At 49.6% G+C, this 23447-nt stretch overlaps 1 protein-coding gene across 1 annotated transcript; it reads left to right on the top strand.

Moving 5' to 3' along the window:
* Nucleotides 1-403: 403 nt before the first annotated feature.
* On the top strand, nucleotides 404-22981 carry NPTXR (neuronal pentraxin receptor). Its single transcript, XM_075009193.1, has 5 exons — nucleotides 404-1018; nucleotides 19909-20128; nucleotides 20768-21018; nucleotides 21663-21842; nucleotides 22757-22981. The coding sequence occupies exons 1-5, from the start codon at nucleotides 404-406 to the stop codon at nucleotides 22979-22981; spliced, it is 1491 nt and encodes a 496-aa protein (XP_074865294.1).
* The last annotated feature ends 466 nt before the right edge of the window (nucleotides 22982-23447 follow it).

Here is a 23447-nt window from a genome sequence, read left to right as displayed (position 1 = left end):
GCGGGGCTCAGCCAGGACGTGGCGGTTCCCGTTAGTCCGGCAGAGGGCGGGCGGGTCCCCCGGGCGGGCGGCGGAGCAGCGCTGCGCCCCGCCCAACCGGGCTGGGCTGGGCTGCGCTCCCCGCTCCCCAGCCGCAGGGGGCGCGCGCGCGCGGCGGGCAGCAGCAGGCTGCGCTCCCGCCCGGCGCCGAAAGGGGGCGGGGAAGGGCCGGGAGGGCGGAGTCAGTGACGTCCCCGCCCGGCCCCTGGCGCCCCAGCCGGAGAGCTTCGGCTGCGCTGCTGCGGGCAGCACACGGCAGCGCCGCGCTCTCCGGCCCCGGCCCCGGCCCCAGCCCTGTTTTCTCCTGGCCGAGCCCCGCGCATCTGCCACCCTGAAGTTTCTGGCCGTGCTCCTGGCCGCAGGGATGCTCGCGTTCCTCGGTGCGATCATCTGCATCATCGCGAGCGTGCACCCTGCGGCCAGCCCCGCCGGCGCTGCGCGGGGCGCAGACAATGAGTCCAGCGCCGCCGCCCTGCTGCCGGCCGCCGCCGACAAGGGGCCGGGCGCCCTGCACGGGGCCGGGCAGGGCTTCTCGGGCGGCCCCCAGGACTCCCTCCTGGAGCTGCTCGCCAGCGCCCGGCCCCGCCAGCAGCAGCAGCAGCTGCACCACCCGCCTCTCTTCAGCCGCTTCCTCTGCACGCCGCTGCCGGCCGAGTGCCCCTCCGACAGCCCCGCGCCGGGCGACGGCCCCGCGCCCCCCGAGGACCTGCTCTTCCTGCACACCACGGCCGAGCAGCTGAGGCAGACGGCGCTGCAGCAGAGGGACCAGATCCTCAGCGACCAGGAGACCATCCGCGAGCTGACGGGCAAGCTGAGCCAATGCGAGAACGGGCTGGAGCTGAGCTTCCAGGACAGCGCCTCTCTCTGGGGGGGACCGCGGAAAGACACCATGGGCGACCTGCCCTGGGACTCGCCTGCCGTGGTCCAGGAGCTGGAGGATGCCGTCAGGTCGCTGAAAGACAGGATCGACAAGATAGAGGCAAGGCGGGACCCCCCTGCACCCTCCCACTCCTGCCCCCCTCCGACCTCCCCTCTTCTCCCGCTGTGCGCCGCAGCCTTCCAGCTCCAATCGCCGGGCGTTCGCCCCACTCCCCCGGCAGGGCCCTCTCTAGGGTTTTCCTAGAAGATTGGGTGGGGTGGGGGAAGGCGGTGAGTGTCTTTTAATACTTCGCGCAATTAAATCCGAGATGCGATGCACTCTGGTAGATCAGAGCCAGCCTGACCAGCCCTGACCATTGGCTCGGGGTGTGGGGGGGCTTCGGAGTGTGGAAAGGGGGCGCATAATGAATTGAACAATGTGTGTGTTTCCATTCCTCTTGCCTTTTCTCTGGCTTCCCTCTACCTCTTGATGTGAGGTTTCCTTTGATAAATAGTGTTCATTGAAATAAGCAAAGAAGCGTTCATAGAAATCAGAGCTGGAAATCATAGGGTAGGTGCGTGTATATATCAATATTTCATGTTCTCCTCCCAGATGCCTCACCAATGTTGGATTATTCCCTAGAGAATATTCACAGCCTGGTTTTAATTGACTCTCAGGAGAGGGGGCTTTCATCACTTCCCTTCACAGGCTATTAATTGCGTAAAAGACTTCAGGATATTTTATCCATGCCCATCCAAACACTTTGTAGGCATCTCTTCCCATGGAGGCATGTACCCCTTTGAGCTGCAACATCCAATTTGTTTTGAACCCGTTTCCTCCATCCCCGCATATCTGTAGCTATTCATCACTCAGAGTCAGAGCAGGCCACCAGTGTTCCCACAGAATAGTACTTCACTCTGCCTATAGCCCTACTGGTGTAGGTGAGGTAGCAGCATGGAGTTAGTAGGCTAGCTTCTGCTGCCTTCTGACATAATGAGAAGTTTCTTACTTATCAAGTTAGGTCACTGACTGCAATGGGACTGCTTGTAGATTGAGACTCTGGACGATGCATTAGGAGAAGAGGTGGGTGAATATATCCCTAATTATTACATGTATACCAATAATGAATGTTGCTTACACAAGAAATAGTGAATCATGAAAGTGAAGCCATACAAGTTTTTGTTTACACTCAAGAAATTGTCTTATGTCATTTTCTGCTTCCCTGCAATACTTTTCCTCTTCCCGTCCCTCCTTTGGGGCACGGCCTATGTTTCAGTCTCCAGTCTGGGGACAAGCGGAGGAAAGCAAGCCTTACGTAAAGATGTACAACAGCTGTTCTTCCTGGTGGGTGGATATGAGAGGGTCTGTGTGTGGAAACTGAATTTTCATGTTGTCAGTGCCTGGTGGCAATCCCAGAGAAGATGTGAGTTACTCACTCACTTTTGCAAAGTGAGTTAAATGTCTCTTTTCTTTGTGGAATGCCCCCTGGATAGACTCCAGCTGGGTGACCCTGCTGACTTGGTGTATGTTCATGCAGTGAAATGCTGGCCCAATTGAAGTCCATGACTTTGGCAGGGTCAGTATTTTGCCAAGGTGTATAGCATTTCACCCGGGAACTTCGTGAGGAAACGGATTTCTTGTAAGAAGTAAGAGTTGCCCTTTTCCTGTGGAATGAGCATAGGTTTGGTGCTTGGAACCAAAGGAACCCCCAAAAGTTGTTTGGATCTCAGGAGATCTGCCAGAGCCCAGGGCCAACTGCGAAGCAATCTGGGCATTGTGGTGACTGAATCATGAGACTACTGATTACCCCATCTGGCTCCCAGGCAAGAGATTTCCCACCCATTTCTATCGAAGAATGAAAAGGGGGCTCTCAGCATGTGAGAGTGGGGTGGGCAGAATTAAGACAAGCCAGACTTATGTCTCCTCTCTCCACACCTAGGTCTTTCACCCTGGTGTGCTCTCAGTGGAGTTGTTAGGGAGGTGGGGGAATGTGCCATAAGGGCACCTCATCCTCTTCTACAAAGAAAGAGGGAGAGCTATATGTTGGGGGAATCCCATAAGCATCGAGTCTAGAGATGGATGTATGGGATGATCTCCCTCCCAGAAACACTGTCATCGGGGATAATTTTCTCCGCTCAAGAAGGAGCGTAACACCTATAGGCAGATACAGTGAAAGAGAGGCTGGTACATGCAACAGAGAGAAAGCTGACATATACATATACATATAGCCACACAACAGAAGGGCAGAAGATTGCAGGAAGAGATGGAAACAAAAGACACAAGGACTATGTCTATACTAGCCCCAAACTTCAAAATGGCCATGTAAATGGCCATTTCGAAGTTTACGAATGAAGCGCTGAAGTTTACATATTCAGCGCCTCATTAGCATGCGGGTGACCGCGGCACTTCGAAATTGACATGGCTCGCCACCGCATGGCTCGTCCCGAAGGGGCTCCTTTTCGAAAGGACCCTGCCTACTTCAAAGTCCCCTTATTCCTATGAGCAGATGGGAATAAGGGGACTTCGAAGTAGGCAGGGTCCTTTCAAAAAGGAGCCCTGTTGGGACGAGCCGCGCGGCAGCGAGCTGCGTCAATTTCGAAGTGCCGCGGCTGCCCGCATGCTAATGAGGCGCTGAATATGTATTTCAGCACTTCATTAGTAAACTTCGAAATGGCCATTTCAAAGTTTGGGGCTAGTGTAGACACGGCCAAGGAGAGAGAGAGAGAGAGGCAAGTGAATGCATGTAGGAACAGACTATGAGACACACAGATTTATAGATCCATGCAGAGAAAGAACAACTAGTGAGCTCCTGGAGAACATGAATGCTGAGGAGAGAAGAGGCACAGGTAGGAACAGAGGGAAAGGTTGTCATACATGTGGTGTGAGACAGACTTGCACATGCGGGGAGACAAAGACCCATATAGAGGGAGAGACAGACTCAGCATATCCAGAGAAAACCCTCCCCCCAGAAGGGATGGACACATGGGCAGAGGGTCAGAAAGATGCAAAGACTGAGCAAGAAAACACACACACACACACACACACACACACACACACACACACACTCAACAGGACTTATACACAAGGAAAAAGAGGAGATCTCACTCTCGCTCACACACACTCACTCACATAGGACAGTACAACACCCAGAAACCCAGGTGGGGCCATCCATGATGATGGTTGTACATTACATCTGAGCATCATGAGACGACAACGTGGATAGTGGGATGCCCTTCAGCTGTACCATTATGAGCGAAGAATTGTGCGGCCACAGTTCTTTGCCTCCAAGAAGCAGCTTCCCATTTCAGCAGCTGATGGGGTGGTTTGTAATATTTAAGCTATTTTGACCTGTCCTCTGTCAGCTGCAAGATGTCTGGCGTGCAGGGGGTGATGACGAGGCGAGGGAAGATTCTAGTTTTAGTAGACCATCCTTCTGTTTCTTTCTGCTTGTACTGACAGAGAAGAGAGGAAGACAGAGATGCATGCAGAGGGCCAAATTCTTCTCTCAGTTGCACCAGTGAAACCTAAACAGTTCCAGTGAATTTACAGATGAAAGCAGCATTTGACAGAGAGAGACACATGTAAAAGTATCTGTTGGATGATACAGCGCTAAGATCAGTGTATCAAAGAATGGTGGCAAGTAGACCAAGAATCTGCTTTGTGTTGTATCTTCAGGGAGACAAGCATGTTTATGCTTTGCAGTAAATTCCCAGTATCTCACAGACCCAGGCCAAGGGATCAAGCGATTGAGTAAAGAGGGTAGTATGTCACAGGTGAGGATAAGGCTTCCCTAGCTTAAGCCTGAAAAACACGTCTGTTAGAATATACTGTATTTGGTAGCTCAATGTAATACCAAACCCTAGCAATTAGAGGTGGACAGTCTATTAGAATACATCTAATCGCCATGCTACAAGGCTGCTGCCTGTAGCGTACTATCCAGTTATTTGTCTTGTGCGGTATGAAATGTCAGAAGCTATTGAGTTTCTCCACTTCCCCTGGGAGGCTGGTCCAGAGTCTGAGATTTCACTGTTCCTAGTGAGCCCACACATTGGGCTTGCATTTGGTCACACCTGATTCAAGACAAACTATCCCAATTTAAAGTAAGAAAGTGATAGTCTCTCTTGAATAGGCGGCCTCTCAAACACTGCATTCAATTGTGGCAAAGAAAAGGGAAGGGGAAGAGTCAGCAGCTTGGCAGAAACACCTACAGTTTTGGGGATGGGAGTGATTGACCAAAGAAGACAGGTTAAAAGAGCTGAGCCCATAAGAATTTCAAAGGGGGTGTTTTTAAAGCGGGAGAGGGTAGAATTGCTTAGCGTGAGTGTCTGAGCAATAGGATGGAATTGAGCAAAGGGTAAATGTCACCTGAATGTTAAGAAACATTCATCATCATCATCATCAACAACAACGATGGGCTCAGCGCCTGTTGCTGTCTGATGCCTGTCTCACTATTTCCTTCCATCTTTCCCTGTCCAGTGCAGAGTGGCTTAGTTTCTGTAGTCTAGCTCTGCACCAATCTACTATATCATCTCCCCATTCTCTGTGGGGTCTGCCTCTCTTGTGCGAACTGTCCATCATGCTGAATACCAGGGTCTTGATTTTTCGTTTCTCATTCATTCCTCTAATATGCCCAAATAGCTGTAACTTCCAGTGTACAACCTTCTGCAGTAGGTTCTTTTTCAGCTGTATCTTCCTATATAATTCCTCTTTGGTGACCTTCTGCATCCATCCTATTCCCAGCATCTTTCTCTAACAACTCCTCTCCAACTCCAATATTCTCTTCAAATCTTTCATTATCACCCATGTGTCACATCCATATAACATGCTGTTGAATACACGTTTTGAAGACGCCCAGCTTCATTCCTAAGCTAATCGCTTTGCTTTTCCAGATCTTATCCATCGCCTTCAAACTGGCTCTTGCTTTCGCTATTCTAGTCGCTGCTTCCTTCTTACAGTCTAGAGCATACGTTATGTTGCTCCCCAGATACGTGACCTTCTCTATGTTCTCTAGTTAACCCATCTACACTGAGCTTCCTTCCTATTTCCTTATATCCAAATACCGTTGTTTTTGTCAGGGTGAGATTTCTTATGTCTGTGGAATGGCCTCCCAAAGGCAGTAGTGGAAGCCCTAGCAAAGTGGCACTTGAAGATAGGATTGGACAAAGCACAAGAGAATAAATTGTATGGGGAGTATTCTGCAGTAGTTGGGGGTTGGACAAAATATGGCCTAATATGTGTCCTCTAATTGTGATTTCTCTGCCGTTCCATCCAGATTGTTGTGCTGTGTTTCGTCTGTGTACCTCGGCTTCCAGTTTTATTTGCTTTCTGCTAAGAATTTTTTTTAAAGATAAAAATTCTTTGTGTAGGGGTGGGAGAGGCAATAAGTGGGGGAAGGAGTCAACTATTGAGGACTTGTCACATCAAGAGTCTTTCTTTGGGCCTGACTGCTCTAAGCACTGAATAAGACAGAAAAAGAGCTGTTCCCTGCCCTTAGGAGCTGAGTCTCAATAGACAGACAAAACTAAATGCACTGGAAGACTTATAGGAAGGTTCAGTCTTAAAACATCTCTCTGGTAACAAGCACATAAAGCAACAGTCTCTGTGCTGACATGGGTTAACATTTGCAGGTTTTTCAGGAGAAGTGAGTTTTGGAAGCGATTGAAAGATTATTAAAATAGTCTGGATGCTGTTAATTTGGCTGTCAGACATAACAGGATTTATTGGTGCTTTAAAAAAAACTCTATTAAGTAGTTTTCATTCTTAATTTTTTTAAAGTGATTTAGCTGTGGTGAAAAAGGCTGGCTTGATAATCCTGGAGGCTGGAATCCTCTATCCCCAAAGAAAAGAGGCGTAACAGACAGAAGCAGTAACTCTCCCAGGTACACGAGCCCTCAGGCACTGTGCACCCAGGTCAGTCGGGAGGGAATCCTACCGGAAAGAGGCATACTTGGCCCTTTCAGGCCCCAGCCTTCCTGCTGAGACTGCAGCTAGAGAAGGGCAGAAACTCTTAGGCTACATCTCCATTACAGTGAGCTTTCGAAAGAAGTTCTTTCAGAATATCTCTTCCAAAAGAACTTCTTTCAAAAGGTGCATCCACATGCAAAAAAGCGGCTCAAAAGAGCGATCTGCTCTTTTGAAAGAGAGCTTCCCCACAGCCCCACTCTTTCAAAAGAATGGGCCAGGGATCGAAAAATCCAGCACCATGAGGATTGCTCTTTTGGAAAAAAGGGCCAGCAGAGCACCTGCACACATTTTCTTTTGAAAGAAGCTTTCAAAAAAAGGCGTTTTTCCTGAAGCAAGAGTAGAAGAGCGCATTTGAAAGTAGCTCTGCATTCTTTCGATTTAATTTGGAAAGAACGCTTGTTGTGTGTAGACGCTGTGCTGGATATTTCGAAAAAGCCCCTTCTCTCGAAAAATATTTTGAAGGAACTTGCCAGTGTAGATGCGGCCTTAGTGTCAGTTGCATGGGGCATGGAATGTGGGCACCTGCCCACTAGGGCCTGGAATAGTTTACCTGACTCATTTCCCATAGCGAGGCAGCCATCATCAGATGGGAACAACTTTTCCAGCACTAATCAACCTCAGCTAAATTCCAACTGTTGCCTAAAGGTAAAAGTTTCTTTAACCAATTCCCCATTCCCTCCTGCTGCTGTGTCTGTCTTTGTGTACAGGGTGTTTTCCTATTTTCTCACATTCTCTCCCTGTCTCTGTGTACACTTACACATACTCTGAGTTAAGCCATATGTTCTTGGCTTGTAATGCCAGAGGCACCAGTTCAGTTATTTCAGTTTCAGCCCCAAACTGATGAGAACAATTCATCTTAACCCAGATTGCTCCTTTCAGCTGATGATCTTCTCTCCACTCCTACACCCATGTGAGATGGGTAAAGGAGGAAGGGAAATGGACAGGCTATAAAGCCAATCCAGAGTTTAATAAGGAAATTAATCCTCATTAAATCACGCTATTCTTCTACATGAATCACCCAGTAACTGCCATGTTGTAGGTGTAAACTGTAAAGTTTTGGCGCATTACATCAGTTACTAGGGTACTTTTGTCTAAGGGGATCTGCTGTGAAGACAAACAGGCATATCCATCCCATTTCAGTTCGTGGCAAAGCACAGCCATTGGGCTCGTAACCAGATAAAAAAGATCTTAGAAGGAAAAAAGCCTGTTGTGTCATATCTGACCCACTCTCCACCCCGCTCTGTTGTAAGGGGGTTCTCTGAAATACATCTCTCATGGCTTTGCCTGATCGAGTTTTGTGATTTCAGCAGCAGGGCATTCAACCTCTTCCCCTGGGAGCCTGGTCCATACTCTGTCTCACAAGCCTTTCTGATAGGAATGATTTCTTGTTGTTGGTATGAAGCGAGTGTACTGAGGCAGTGCCCCAGCCCCAGGTTGCAGAGTAGCTGTAGAAAGGCTGAGCTCAGGCTCTTGCAGTTCTTGAACCTTCAGTAGCTCCCTCTCTGTGGGAAAGAGGAGGAAATGAGAGTAGGGGAGAAATTCACATACAGCCAGAGAGATTCTGCTCGCATGTATATTTACAGCACTGAGAACACCAGAGCCCATCGTCTCAGCTGGAGCCTGTCAGTCCGGCTCTAATAACAGTAATACTCCAGCTGCATTTTTTTTTTACAGATCACTTCACTCCTCCCCATGTCCCCTGCATGCCAGTGTGCATGGATCCCCACAAAGCTAATCTCCCGTTATGGACCTCACTTATTACACCCTCTTGCACAGTGGAACCACATTGATGTTGCTTCCATGGGAGTCTCTGCAAAAGCAGGGGGAGGACTGGTCCCAGGGCCCCTGAGCTGATGTTATACAGATTGAGAGGTTTCCCCTGAGTATATGGAACATTCATCCTAGGTCCTGTCCTCTTAATCTTACCAGTTAAGGCAAGCATATTGGGGCGGGGGAGCCAGAGGGGAATTCATAACAAAAGGAGAGGGAACAGATTTTGTAATGCATTAGCTAAATAAGGGGGGGTTGATCTCCTTATATAAATGAAAATGCATTTCTTTGGCAATGAATAAAAACCACCCAAGTCTCGGCAAACTCACAGTTTGCCAGTGTGTCGCCCCCGTTCCTAGCCACAACTCCAGACGTTGACATTTAATGTGATTAATATTAACAGGCAAATTTCAATTTTTTTGGTTGGGTTTGGCAGCCCCTGAGCATAACGAAGCCCCCGCTGCCCACCCCCTTGCTGCTCACGCTTTGACAGATGGGCGGCACCGAACAGCTTTTCTGAGTTGGTTCCGTACGTCCCTGCCTCCTCACAGGGCAGTGGTAAATAACAGCAGTGAAGCAGTTACAGCTTTGAAGTAATTTGGTTCGGAGGGAAAGTGCTAGACTGGCAGCCATGGGAATGGAAATCTCCATCACAGATGCTGCTCAGCCAGCAACAGGGAAAATTTCTGACACCCCAGTGTACCTCAGTGCTGACTCTAGGGAAACCCCTTAGCTTTGATAGAGGAGCTCCACCTCTGTGGCCCTGCCAATCCCAGGGGTCTCTGGTGAGCTCGGCATTTAGCCCATGTTGGGGTGATGGTTTTGTGCTATGAAAATCTGTCCCAGAAGGAACAAGACTGAAACACTCTCCAGCTAATTCCGCACAAGCCACTGAACATGTAAGGAGGTATTGAGTTCTTGGCCCTATTGGCCTGGGACCAGACTGGAACTGTTGACCGTTCACCATCCAGTTGTTTGAGACATACATCCGTATCTTTTCCCCTCAACAAGTGAGGCTAAAATGCTAGTCCCGGTGAGCACTGTAAATGCTGTCCTCCTGCTCTGTAAACCTCCTGCCTTGCTTCCCACCTGGGCCAAGCAGAGTCCTTTCAGGGATGGCTAGACAGATCCCACTATTCAATCCCAGGTGCTTCTCATCCTCTCCTAGAAGATGAGCTAGCCTTGAGGAGCCTGTCTGAAAATTGTCCTCCTTGCTGCCAACCTCCCCTGCCCCCCACCATGGGCCCAGGTTTGAGGTGCACGGGCCCTTGCTGGCATCCCCAGCTTAGAACAAACCTTCCCACCTGCATGACACGCCCCCCCCATGTGAAAAGTGATCTAGAGCTGAACTGCCTCTAAACACTCCTAGGGACAAGCACCTTCATCCCAAACCCCTGTCAGCTTTTGAAGCCTTGTCTCCCTGCAGCCCCAAAGAGGGGGACATTCTTACTGTTCCATTCACTCACTAGACAGGGAAAGTGGTGACCAGTACATGCACAGTGTTGGGGCAGGTTACACTGACTCGTCGTCCCACATGGTGGCAGTGCCAGAGCCAATGGTGCAGGCTGGTTCTCTCAACTCAGAGGGATACCCAGTCAGGGAAAGGAGGGAGAGCACCAGAAAGACTGAGATAAAGAGAGGTTAATACAGAAAGGTGCATCCACACTAGGACCTAACTTGAAGTTAAGCACTACATTGAAGTTGACAGCAGAAAGTCTACACACATTTTCCCTTGCTTTAACGTTAACTTCGAAGTAGGGAGCCCAGCTTCAAAGTCCTTACTCTATTCCGGGTAATGGAGTAGTGCCTTACTTCAGAGTTATTTTTGTAGCGTAGACACAGCCAAAGAGAGAGAGAGGGTAAGGGAGAGAGACAAAAATAATTAGAGACTGTACCATGAAGGCAGAGAGACTGTACAAGAGGAGCTAGGAAAAGAGAAAAAAGTTTCAGAGGGAGAGAAATGGAGGAAGCTGTTGGAAGAAAGAAAAGACATACAGCGCAAGAAGGGAAATAAGGAAAACAAAAGAAGAGTCTGCAAGAGGGGACACTCTGTAAGGCAGAGAAACAAACATTTGTTGAGCAATGTAGGACAGATTGTCCTACATTGCTAACAACGGTGACAAGAGCTATAGTCATTTTTCTATTAACAGATGGAGCTGAACATGAGAACAGGGACAGGGCATTTAAATCCAGGCCTAGAACAAAGAGTGTAGCAGACATTATCTTTGCAGCCTTTGTCATATCCTAACAGGATTAGAAAAGCCTTCAAAATCTGCAGCTGCAGTAACAGTAAGTAAATAAAAACTAAAACTGACAAGGAGCATGAGTAAATAACCCTACCAAAACAAAGCAGGGCACCCCATACACCCACATGTTCATAAATTATTCCTTTCATGGGTGTGCAAACGACTCACTTAGCTTTCCCTCCTCTCCATCCATCCTCCTTCCCTGCTGTTCCTCTCCTCGGCTTTCTCTTTTCCTTTCTGTCTCTTCACCAATGTGTCATTTCCACCCTCCACCCAAAAGCATCATGTGCCCAAAGGGGAGTAACTAGACGTATGGGCACAGAACTGAGCACAGTAGAAATGTGCTCCAAACGGTGAGAACTTCAAAGACGCCAGAATAGTCTCCCAAGGAAAGTGGGAGGAGCCCTGTTGCTTGGGACAATGAAAGCTGGAATGGAAATACCATGAAGAGAGAGATTTTTAGAAGACAAACCTGCATTGGCTGGTGGCAGGGGATGGAAGGAGATAGGTCTCTCTCATATCTAGCGCTTACAATTCTATGACAGTAATCACAATTAAAAAAATCCTTTGCCCTGAAGGAAGCCAGGATAGAGAAGTACTCAGTGGGGAGGTGACTAAAAAGAGAATTCACCTTCTTGTAATCATCATCTCTTTGCTGATGGAGTATTTTCTTGTTAATTTGTTTTGTATTTAAAAGTATGTTTGGTGCCTCATTTTACCTGCAGGGGGAATGGGTTTTTCCTCTTGATAGAACGACCAGACAAGTGATGTAGTTCGTGATGTTTTTAAAAATAATTATTATTCAAAAAGATGTTCTGTTATCGCTGGCTTAGCGCAAGAAGCCTGGGAGAGGCAGCAGATTTTCTTCCATCTGACAGGTTGCCAGGAAGTCTCTCTCTTTGCATGGGTCTTTGCCTGACAGTGCTAGAATTGTTGCTCTATTAATGGTATTATAGATACAAAGAAGATGAGAGACAGATGTTCACCAGTAGCCCTCCCAGCTTTTTCTTAGGGAAATAGATTGTGTGGAATATACTTGCCTGACCCTAGACCATCCCTGTTCACCATCCCAAAGAAAGAAAACCAACAGAGCACACTGAAGGGTACAACTCCACATGATCTGAAAGGAGACAGAGCAAGGAAGAGCAAGACCCAGTAGTTGGAGAATGAAGTCAGATAAATTTAGACTTGAATTGAGGTCCAGATTTTTAACAGAGATGGTAATGAGGCAGCAGGACAGCTGACCAAGGCACATCATTTGAGACCTTTAAATCAAACCTGGATCTCTCTCTTTCAAGTAGAAGTTGTGAGCTTAAGTCAGGAATTACTGGGTGAGGTTCTCTGGCTTGTGTTTTGTAGGAGATCAGACTCTTTGACCATATAGGTTCCCCCTGGCCTTAAGCTCCATCAATCTGGTGACCTGCAAAACTTAATATTAAAAAGAGCAAGTACCCTTTCTCTGCTTCTTTTGGATCAGAACTGGTCGGCAAATGTCTAACCAAACCTTTTTTCATCAGAATTTGCTGATTCACTGAATCAAAATGGTTTGCTAGGTAGATTTCAAAACTGCGTTGCCCTGGTGGACTGCCAGGGCTGGAGAGACCCCCAGTACTTCCTGGGTCTGCAGCTCCAGGGTAGCTCACCAGACTGCCATGGGGCTTCCAGGGCCCATGGCTCCATACCAGCACACCAGACAGACTGTCCTGTGGCAGGGGCTTGATTTGCAAAACATTTCAAAATGTTGGGGTTTCTTTCCTCATGGGAATGAAATCAGATTTCAAAGTATCCAAATCTTGCGTGAAACAGGATTGCCTTTCTCCATCCAGCTCAGCTGATGCTGAGTAAAGAAGGCCTGAAAGTGTGTGTGAGAGAGGTTTCCGCTTGTTTGTTTACATTAAAAATTCAGGTCATCTCTGCCCTGGAACACTCTTCAAGTAGTAACTTCGCACAGCCAGGAGACCAGTGGAGGAGATTTTAGGGGCTTTTAGTCAGACTGTTTAAAAATTCTTTGAATCAAGCCATGAGCCGAACAGTTGGTGCCATGTATTTTTAGTTTATCTGGACACTTACATCACTCCTATGACTAATGAAGATTTTGATGAAGGCACGTCTTGTTACATTTTCAACACCAACTCTTCAGTCAAGGTCTGAGAGCTCGCATCATGCATGAGCTGAGAAACCTGCAAGAGTTCCTGCACCCAGACCTGGGAGGTGGACGGATAATGCCGCACCCTTCTCCCTTTGAGGGGAAAAGTCCCTCTCTAGATTAACTCCAGGAAGAGACTCTTCTAGCTGCCACTAACTGAAGAGCGCAGGAGCGAGGAAATGCAAGATGTACCTGAGGTGACAAGTGAGATCTGAGGAAAAGAAGAGCTGTTAGGAAGAGAGCCGGTGGGGGACACTGTTCCATTTTTATAGGCATGCTTACGTGGAAGCCCCTTTTCCCCTGTAGTCTAGAGGTGAGCAAACTTTTTACCTCAGGCTCCACTTTTTGTCCCCCCAGTCTGTCCGATGTAATCCAAACCGACAGAAATTTCCGTTCTGTTCATATGAAAAAAGACCCTTTGGGCGTGTGTAAGAAAACACAATCTTTATTAATCGGTACGTAAACGTGCATACATGGACATAAACACGTTAAAAATGTCGAAATATGTTACTGAGGTGGATGAGCCTGAGGCCCAGCAGCCAATTGTGTTGCACCCCCTTATGGAACTTCACACCCCACACATTGTGCACCCCTGCTCTAACCTATTTGCTTATTTCAGTCAAATTACACAGGGCTGCTTTGTGTTAAATTTAGGGGGATGGCAGTAAGTTCTCTAATTGCTGCATAGCTTCAATAGCTCCTATTCCAAGCCTGTGATTTGCTTTAGCTGCCCGTGGTAGGAAGGTGTGTGGAAGACATTCCCAGATAAAGTCACCTACCAGTTTAAGCCTTCCAGTTAGACTGTCAGACAGAGGGCCTGACTCTCCTCTCACTAATGCTGATGTTGTGCCAGTCTGACTCCACTGAGCTCAGCAGTGGGACTCTTGATTTGCACCTGTGCAAGGGAGATCAGACCCAGGCTCGGAATCTTCTGTGTCTGTTTATAAAACTGAATAGATGTCTCTCAGAACCCTGACAAAACAAAACAGCAGAAATGTAGCACTTTAAAGACTAACAAAATGATTTATTTGTTGATGAGCTTTTGTGGGACAGACCCACTAAATCAGATCAAACCCATTTCCGGTACAGACTGATATTTATAAGTACAGAGGACCAAAAAAAAAAATTGCGATAAAAACTGTCAAATCATGTACATAGGACTGAAGCAGGTGGCAGAGAGATAGGGGATGCTAAGTGTTCTGCCTGAAATAATTACGAGCATCAAAGGAAAGAAAAGTGCCCTTGTAATGCATGAGGTAATAAGTGTCTCTGTTCATACCACTTGTTAACATGTCAAATTTGAATATGAATTCCAATTCACAGATTTCTCCATATAATCTGTTTTTAAATTCTCTTTGTTCCAGGACACAAATTCTGAGGTCTTTAACAGAATGGCTCACTCCATTGAACTTAACAACCCTCATGCCACCCACTTCAGTCCTGTGTGCTTCATTTGTCAGTTTTTATTGCAATTTTTTTGGTCCTCCATACTGATAAATGTCAGTCTGTATTGGAAATGAGATTGATCTGAAGAAGTGGGTCTGTCCCACATAAGCTCATCACCAGATAAATCATTTTGTTAGTCTTTAAAGTGCTACATTTCTGCTGTTTTGGTTTTTTGGAGTACAGACTAACACGGCTACCTCACAGAAACCTGCGCCTGCTGTTCTCATGTTAGCCCAAGGCGCCATTACAGGAGCGCAGGAACCTCCTTCTTTGTCCCCTTGAGCCAGAGGTCTAGGTTGGGAATCCAGCTGGGATCTCTCTCTGGCCCACTCCTGCAATATGTGTCACCCTTATACAAACATCATTGCAGATAAAGTAGATAGATAACTGGGGCACCAGTCAGACCAGCTCTCTAGCCAAGTGTTGGCACTTTGCGCAGCCGTACAGTGGACCTCCGTAAAATTCCCAGGTTTGTTCCATGAGCTGAGAATAGCATGCAGTATTTTTCTTAGTCCACAATGCAGGGAGAGGACCTCCTGTCCCCTTGGTTGCCAGTCCCTTTCTAGCCAGCAAAGGGTATGTCTCCACAGCAAATAAAAGACCCACAGCAGCAAGGCTCAGGGGCTGGGTCAAGTAATTCAGTTTCACATGTGGCTCAGGTTATGGGGCTGAAAGTAGCAGTGTCAACATTTGGGCTGCAAAACCTGGCAGCTTACGGGGCGGGGGGAGACTCTGAACCAGGGCTCTAGCCTGAGCCTGAATATCTACACTGCTACTTTTAGCCCCACTGTGAGACCGACTCAGTTGACCCAGTCTGAGTCTTGCGGCCCTTGGGGGGAAGTTACCTGTGTAGATGTATTCCAAGAGGCAGAGGAATGATGGTAGGTAGGGGATCCTCAAGCACTGACAGGGAAATAGTGGCTGTCCGCCTTGGATGAAGTCATTGCATGCATGTCAACAGATATAATGCATCACAGAAGTGTGGTCAGTAGTAGATACCAGGATGTGTCCCAGCACTCCTCCCTATGCTGGAGGGGTGGAGGACAGAATGGAGCTAGCCTGGGTGGGGCCCACTGTGTATGAGAGTAGCTATGCCTGGATGACAGGACATTGCTGGAGATCCCCGCTGGGTACTGGATGGTGCCAGTTGTTCCCAGCTAGGGAACTGGAAGTGCTGCTGGCAGTGACAATGGGAACCAGTCAGAAATCCACTTCTTCTGGCCCTTGCAGAAGCTTCTTGGCATGAAAATGCAGGAAGTCACCACCCTGGAATAGCTCTAACGGAGCAAAGTGGAAAATGGAGAATTTTCTCTAGATCTCTTTCCTGACCCTTGTGGTGGTGAGGAGCCCATAGGCAGTTCAGTCTGGACACAGACTAAGCCAGTTGGCAGAACAGGCTGAAGGCCCATCAGTTTCCTTAGTATCTAAATAGGGTGGGAGGAAAATAGCTTGTTAGAGTTTGTCTGGGGGTTGAAGAGAAAGGGATTTTGAACAGCGTGAGAAATGTGTGTGATTTGTTTGAAATGTTTCCAGGTTTTCCACTGAAGAGTTTAAAGGGAAAAAAAATCATTCTGAGCAACCAGCTTTGTATAGATTGAAACTCTCATTTGAAGTTGAACATTCAGTTGCTAACCCCTAGGGCTTGTGGAAGAGATCTTCGGAACATAGAACCTTAATGCAGTCCGGAGTGAAACGATAATGGGGTGTCTAGGGAGGGGGTGTGGTCTAGTGGTTAGCGCACAGGGCAGGGACTCAAGAGAACTGCTTTTCTTCCTGGCGCTGGCTTGCTGGGTGACTTGGGTAAATCACGTCACTGTTCTGTGCCTCAGTTTCCCCAAATGTAAAATGTGGACAGGCATTTGCAATCTACTGATGAAGAATGCTAGACGTTGCTGCTGCTATATGTCAGATGCTGCCCCAATCTTATCAGCTCTGGTCATCTGAGGTGCAATGGAAATAACTCCTGTAGGTTCTGCTGCATGTTGGATGGAGGCAGGCCACGTGTGGTGACCCTGTGTCACGGTGTGGGTGGATAGAGGTGCAGTGAAGTGGTGTGTGCATTCATAGGAACTACCCCAGTATCTTGTCTCTGACAATCAGCAGCAGCAGATGCTTCAGAGGAAGGTTCGAGATTCACAGCTGCATGCCCAGGGGTCCCATGCTCAGTTCTGTAGCAGAGTAGCTGTGTCCCAGCCCAGCAGGTGTGTTTGGAGAGTACCGTTCCCTTCCCTTCTGCTCTTTGAGCCTACCTATAAAACAGACTTTCGGTCTTGACAGTGGCACTAAGAGCTCCCGTTCCTGTCACTGAAGGGTTCATTTTAAACTCAAAGGTGTCTGTTTCAGTTATGAACTATTTCACCTCGGGCCCTTTGATCAGACCTCTAGCTACTCTGGGTTGTGGGCAGAGCTGGGGATTTTGGTGGAGTGTGGCTAGCACATCACCACCCCATCTGCCATACCCTGTCCCAAGTCAGACCTCTGAGCACAGCAATTGAAAGAGCTAGCCTGTGGCCTTGGATAATTGCGAGGAGAAGGTTTGCTTGGGCATTGGTATAGTGTCTCACTGGAGATGGGTGGAAGGGACTTTCACGTAATGTGTAACTCGGAGCTATCCATATCTCATAGAACTGGAAGGGGCCTTGAGAGGTCATCGAGTCCAGTCACCTGTCCTCATAGCAGGACCTAGCACCATCCCTGATGGATTTTTTTTTTTTTTTTAAATCTGACCCACCCCAGATCCGTGAAAGGTCCCTGAAGGAATGAACTCACAATCCTGGGTTTCCAAGGCCAATGCTCGGATGCCCCAGCAGGTCCGCTGCTAGAGTTTTGTGGCCTTCCTCTCTCTCTAGTCTATATCTGTAGCCTGAATGGAGGAATGTCTCCATGGGACCACAAGGGAAGGTTTTTCCAAGCATGTATACTTCTTTCAAATCCAATGCTGAGAGAGTCAGGAGTCTTAAATGGAAAAGCAGGACAGAGGTACATAGGTATGAAAACAGACACATACACCAAAGGCAGGGGTGGGTCAGGGAAGCTGGGCTGGGTTGGTTACATGTAAACATGCAAACTAGGAGGCAGAGTAAACTGTGCAATAGGTACTTGGAAAGAGAGCAACAGACAGAGCCAGTGTTTGACCCTTCTAGTCAGTTCCTTTGCCCCGACACGTTTTTCTTCCTTGCCTGCCACTCAGAGCAGATATCAGCACTCACCTGAACTAGTCCCACTCCCAAATGCCTTCTCCTCAAGTAATTAACTAAGCAGTGATTATCCAGAAGCCTAGAGTTCCATGACCTCATCTCAGGCCAGCTCTGGGGGCAAAGGCTGAGCATGACAGCTGCTCTTTCCTACCCTGCCCCACTTGTGTAAGAGAGCCGAAGCATAACATGGCAGGAGGGGCACAGGGAGGGGAAGTAAAAGAAGGTTACTCCTGGGGCAGGGAAGAGAATGCAGAAAGCATGAGGCAGCCCGTCAGTTCTGCCTGGCGGGATTAGGGCGGGAAGGGGAGAAGGGCCCAGTTAGCTACGCGCATACAAACACACATTTCACAGCCCTGGCATGAGTGGACTGGAAGATTCATGACGCCCAGCTCGAGAGTGAGCTAGTCAAGGGAAGAACTGATATTTGAGGGGAAATGCATGCCACTAGCGGCCACCTGGCCTGGCCCACGCTGGCGTTGACGAGCAGGAGGAGTGTGGGATGGTGTCAAGCACTGATTCCCACAGTACCATCTGCCAGCACCAATCTTGTTACAGAGAGGAGGCAGCAAATTTGAGGCTGAGACGAGACCCTGCCCTTGCAAACACATCGGCTGGGCATGAGTTTGAATAGGAAGGGCTCTCTGGATGAGCTGACCTCTTCTGCAAGAGATGCACACTCTGCAGCCTGGCTCCCAAAGGCAACATGCTTTAACTCAGCTCTACCCTCTCACCCCAGCTTCTCCCGCTGCTGAGTAACATCAGACCTGCTCCCATCTGGCCTGGGGTCTGTCAGGGAGCCTGCAGGCTGTTGGTTGGGTCTTTTCAAGGTGCTGTAACATCTTAGGACTGCTCCTCAGTGTTTCTGACCAGGATTTAGCACTAACCAAAGCAGATCCTGCCTCAGAGAGTCCATTCAAGGTTTTCCTCTGGTGCAGGGTGAGGTAGGGCTTTGCGAGTTTTGAGTGTGGGCACCTGTGCAGGACAGGCATGATCCATAAATCTCAGCACTGTGATTTAAACTCCTAGTGAACGGAGGCCTTGCAGGTATGGCTGCTACACCTGCTTTTCTATTATACCAGTTAATACCTACCCTGGTGGAGAGCTGTACCAGCTAGGGGCTTATCTTCTGTTGTGGGTCCTCACCCCACTTTGCCATGTACTACCTGCTGTGACCTCTCTCTCTCTCTCTCTCTCTCTCTCTCTCTCTCTCTCACTCACTCACACACACACACACACACACACACACACACACACACACACACACACACAGAGGGAGAGAGCAAGGACTGAGCTGTGTTAAGAGCATTACAGCACCACTGTGTGATGTGCAAATGACAGCTGCCTGAAAGTCAGAGATGAGCGGCAGGGAGGGGACTTCTGATCTTTTGCAGCTCAGTCTCACCCACTGTTATGACCTAGTGGCCTTTAAGGTCAGCAGGGACTGTTGTGATCATCAAATCTGACCTCCTGCATGTCGCAGGACACAGAACCTCACCCCGCTGCTTCTGTGACAGACCCCTAACCTTACCTCTGCTGAGCTACTGAAGTCCCCCAATCGTGGTTTAAAGGCTTCAAGTTACAGAGATTTCACCATTTCTTCTAGTTGAAACCAGCAAGTGACCCTTTGATGAAGAAGGCGAAAGAAACCCAAGGTCTCTTTCCCTCCAACCCAGAGGGAAATTCCTTTCTGACCCCCAAATATGGATATTTGGACCCTGAGCTTGTGGGCAAGACCCACCAGTCAGCTCCTGGGGAAGAATTTTCTTTAGTAACTCCAAGCCTGCCCCATCTGATGGCCCATCACCAGCCACTGGAGAAATCCTCACATGATGTTCAGTCACAGCTCCATGGGCTCCCGAGAAACTTTGTCCAGGGAGAGAACTGAATTCCACGGAAGTCCCCTTTGCAATTCAACCGCAAGGTAACTGGGAAAAAGGGTAACCTGTTGACACGCTTAACGTCTGAAGAACTGTTTGTCATGAAACTAATGAAGGTTTGTGTAGCGCTTGTGATGAAACTACATGTGAGGTTCAAATCCAGATGGAGGCTCCTGAAGCTGAGAGTCGCATTTAGACTGTGGCCCTGAAAGACCGATCTGTTTGTCTCAGGAGTCCTGTGTTTTGTCCCAGTCCCTGATGTGCTGCTGATGAGCAATTTGTTTTCATCATGTTCATCTCTGATTTTTGTTTGTTTTCTTTTCCCACTTCCCTCCCTGTTCTCCACACCTCTTCCTGAGTGCAGCAGGAGCTCCCAGCGCGCACCAACACCTCCACCTCCCCCTCCCCGGTACTGGCCCGAGATGTGCTCCACACCAGGATGGAGGAGCTGGAAGAGCAGCTCCTCTCCAAGTTGCTGTCTCTGGAGAAAGAACGTTCCTCTGTTACCGGCCACACTGACCAGCAGCAAGAGGTGGAGAAAGAGCTGAGTGTTCTCCAGAGCCGGGTTGCCGAGTTGGAACAGGGTCAGTACTGACAGGGGAGAGTCTGATTAAACCGTGTTCCTGGCTACACAAAAGCTCCTACGCCCCATCTGCACCCACACGGGCGCCTCGCTGTCCTTAATGGGGAGGCGGAGTAGATGCTGTGGGCTGGGGCTGAAATAGCACGTCACTTGAGTGATTAGTGATCAGTGGGGCTGACTGTACAAATCAGTGGAAATGCAGCCTGTAGCCTAAGGAGATGACGATCTAACTGGACTCAGGCCAGGTTGCAATAGAAGAGGGCACAGAGTCTGAAGGGCCAGACCATGAGCAGTGAGGGGCTTGTTTGAAATCTCTCCCATGCATTGTGCTCACGGGACTATGGCTGCTCCCCTGTCTGCCCTCTCACCGAGGCCTCGTCTGTGCCACAAAACAGCCGCCGCTGACAGTGGTAAGTAATGGTTGCAGCTGAGCTGGTGCTGCACATGGAGACAGGAAGGTGCTGAGCTACCGGTGTGCTCAGTGGCTGTTGTCAGTGGGCTTCTATTCCACTGGGGTGACTCTAGTGTTGGAGGGGTTTAATTCTCAGTGTGTCTGGGTAGGACAGTCCCCCCTGTCATGCCCACTGTTACTCATCTCTAGCCCTGTCTCTATCCCCCCCACCACCTTTGTCCACCCAAGAGCACACAGCAGCACCAGACTTCAGCCCCCCGGATGCCTACAAGGTGACCATCCCTGTACGGACCAACTACATGTACGTGCGCATGAAGAAGAGCCTGCCAGAGCTTTTTGCCTTCACGATCTGCATGTGGCTGAAGTCCAAGGCCTCAGGGCTGGGCACGCCTTTCTCCTATGCAGCCCCCGGGCAAGCCAACGAGATTGTGCTGATGGAGTGGGGCCACAACCCCATGGAGCTGCTCATCAATGACAAGGTCAGGCGGGGGTTAGAGGCTCTGTGCTGGGAGCACCCATGTCTGTGACCCTTTCCTGTGGAGGGGGTAGCAGTGTCCAGCCCCACCCCCATTTATGGGCTGACTCACTATGCTGCTTCTTGTCCTGGAGAGCAGAGGGGCATATCTGCCAGATCCAGGCTGCATAGCCCCGTCTGCTCCTTCCTCCACCTCGCTGCATGAAACAAGGGACACGAAAGGGACTTTCATGGGCTAGGCCTTGGGTGTCCCCCAGCCACTACTGTTTCTATATCAGATGTTTTATGTATCCGCCCCTGTTCTTCTCCTCACCCTTTCCTACCTCTCCCACCCTCTCTTTATTTGCTTCCTTTCTTTTTCCCTCCCTCTGTCCGCCTTCCTCCTCCTGAGGGGGATCCTCAGCTTTCCAGGCCAAGTCCTGATGATCTGTCCCCAGCTCCCTACATTTCCCAACTCCCGTCAGCTGGATCCCTGGACATCGGGCTGTTGTGTGTCCCAGCCAGGGCAGGGGAGCAATCTGCGCAGGACTCCTGCTGCTGCAGATGGGGCTGGGAGAGGTTGTCTCACCGCCTGCCAAGGAGGCACCGTGGGCGTTGAAGCAGCCCCAGGACATGCCTGGGTTGTTTGGTTTTTTTTTTTCTTTTAAGGTTACCCAGCTGCCCCTGAATCTGAAGGATGGGACGTGGCACCACATCTGTGTCTCCTGGACCACTCGGGATGGCGTGTGGTGGGCATATGAAGACGGGGAGCAGCGTGGGTCTGGCGAGAACCTGGCTGCCTGGCATCCCATCAAACCCCACGGGGTGATCATCCTGGGCCAGGAGCAGGTAGGTTGCACTTGCTGCGTCGTCTTGTGAACAGTGAAGCTGGTGCTCAGGGCAACGTGCACAGCCTCCGAAGCAGAAAACAGGTGTCCCCTCTAGTACCCTCCCCAGGCTGCTGCCACCACCCTATAGGAGCTGGGTGGGACAACTCCTAGGCTGACCCCATTGTTGACTGATGTGGTGTCTTGCTCTCCACGGCCTCTCCTCAGTGGCTGTGTCAGCCCTGAACAGGAAGAACCCGCCTCCTCTTTGGAATCCCCTCCCTCACTGCTCCTAGGGCAGAGCTCAGTTATAGTCCCCCGCTGGCTCTAGAGCAGTGGTTCCCAACCTGGGGTCTGCAGACCTTTGGGGGTCCATGAGGCTAGTGCAGGGGGTCTGTGGAAAAAAATAAAAGATTAATAAAAATGATCATAGAAAATAGAATTGGCATTGGAGGGTGACAGGGGGGCCACACTAGCAGAAAAGTTGGGAGCCACTGCTCTAAAGCACCTGGGAGTTTGGGTGGGAGTCCACATGGCAATGCCGTATTCAGCCGGCAGCCATTGTTGGCCGGATGTGTTGACAGTGAGAGCTCCCTAGAGAAAAAGGGGATCCCCCAGGAGAGAAAGCTGAGGTGGGCAGGACTAACGCGGTGGCCACGGTCATTCGTTGTACTCGCCCTACCCTTGTCTGTCTCTCTCCATGTCTCTTTCATTTGTTCACCTTTGCATTTAATTCCCTTTGATTGTTTCCGTTTGGCTGTTTCTTCTTCTCCCCCTCTTGATACTTCACCTTTTCTCTCTTCTCGCGCTTCCGGTCTCTCTGTCTCTTCCCCCCCACTTCCTTTGTATGTCTCTCGTTCGTTGTCACCCCTCTCACTTTCTACCTTTTTTCCTGTTGATGGGTTGATGCCCCCCACTCCTGATGTGCTGCTGCAGGATACGCTGGGCGGGCGATTTGATGCAACCCAGGCCTTTGTGGGTGAAATCGCCCAGTTCAACCTATGGGACCACATCCTGACGCCAGCGGAGATCCTGGGCCTAGCCAACTGCACCTCCCACCTGCAAGGCAACGTGATCCAGTGGGACGACAAACTAGTGGAGGTCCTTGGGGGTGCCAACAAGTGGAGCTTTGAGAAATGTGAGGAGAGGATGAAGGCGTGAGAGGCCCTCCCACTCCGACCCGTGGAAAGGAGCATGACAACAACTCCCCCTCCCTCCTGACCACCTAAGGAAGGAGGCCTCCCTGGTTCCCTTTCTTCCAAATAGAAACATCCTGAGTTCTGAATCCGCCCCGCGAGGTGGGTGGGAGGGACGAGAAAACCCTCCAAACTCAAAGAAATGTGATGCTGTTTGTGTTGTTGTGCCAGTTACGTGACACAAGTGAGTGGCACGGCCCTCCGCCAACCATCCAGACCCTGGGCAATGGCACCACCAGGCACTAGCTCTGCTGTGGGGATGGGGGAGCCACTGGTATGCCGGGAACCCCTGGGCCAACATTTCTCCTCCCTGCACATCCTGTTGCTACCATTGCCAGCCCAGTGTGGGAAGTGGGTGGAACTGCAAAGGCCACAGAGCCTAGCTGCAGGGGGCACTGTCCTGAGGAAGCCATTCGCTGACCAGGAATACC

This window comes from Carettochelys insculpta, chromosome 1 (assembly GCF_033958435.1).
Source record: "Carettochelys insculpta isolate YL-2023 chromosome 1, ASM3395843v1, whole genome shotgun sequence".
Lineage (NCBI taxonomy): Eukaryota > Metazoa > Chordata > Testudines > Carettochelyidae > Carettochelys > Carettochelys insculpta.
Note: the sequence above shows the minus strand (reverse complement) of the source record. Positions and strands in the feature narration are given on the sequence as shown.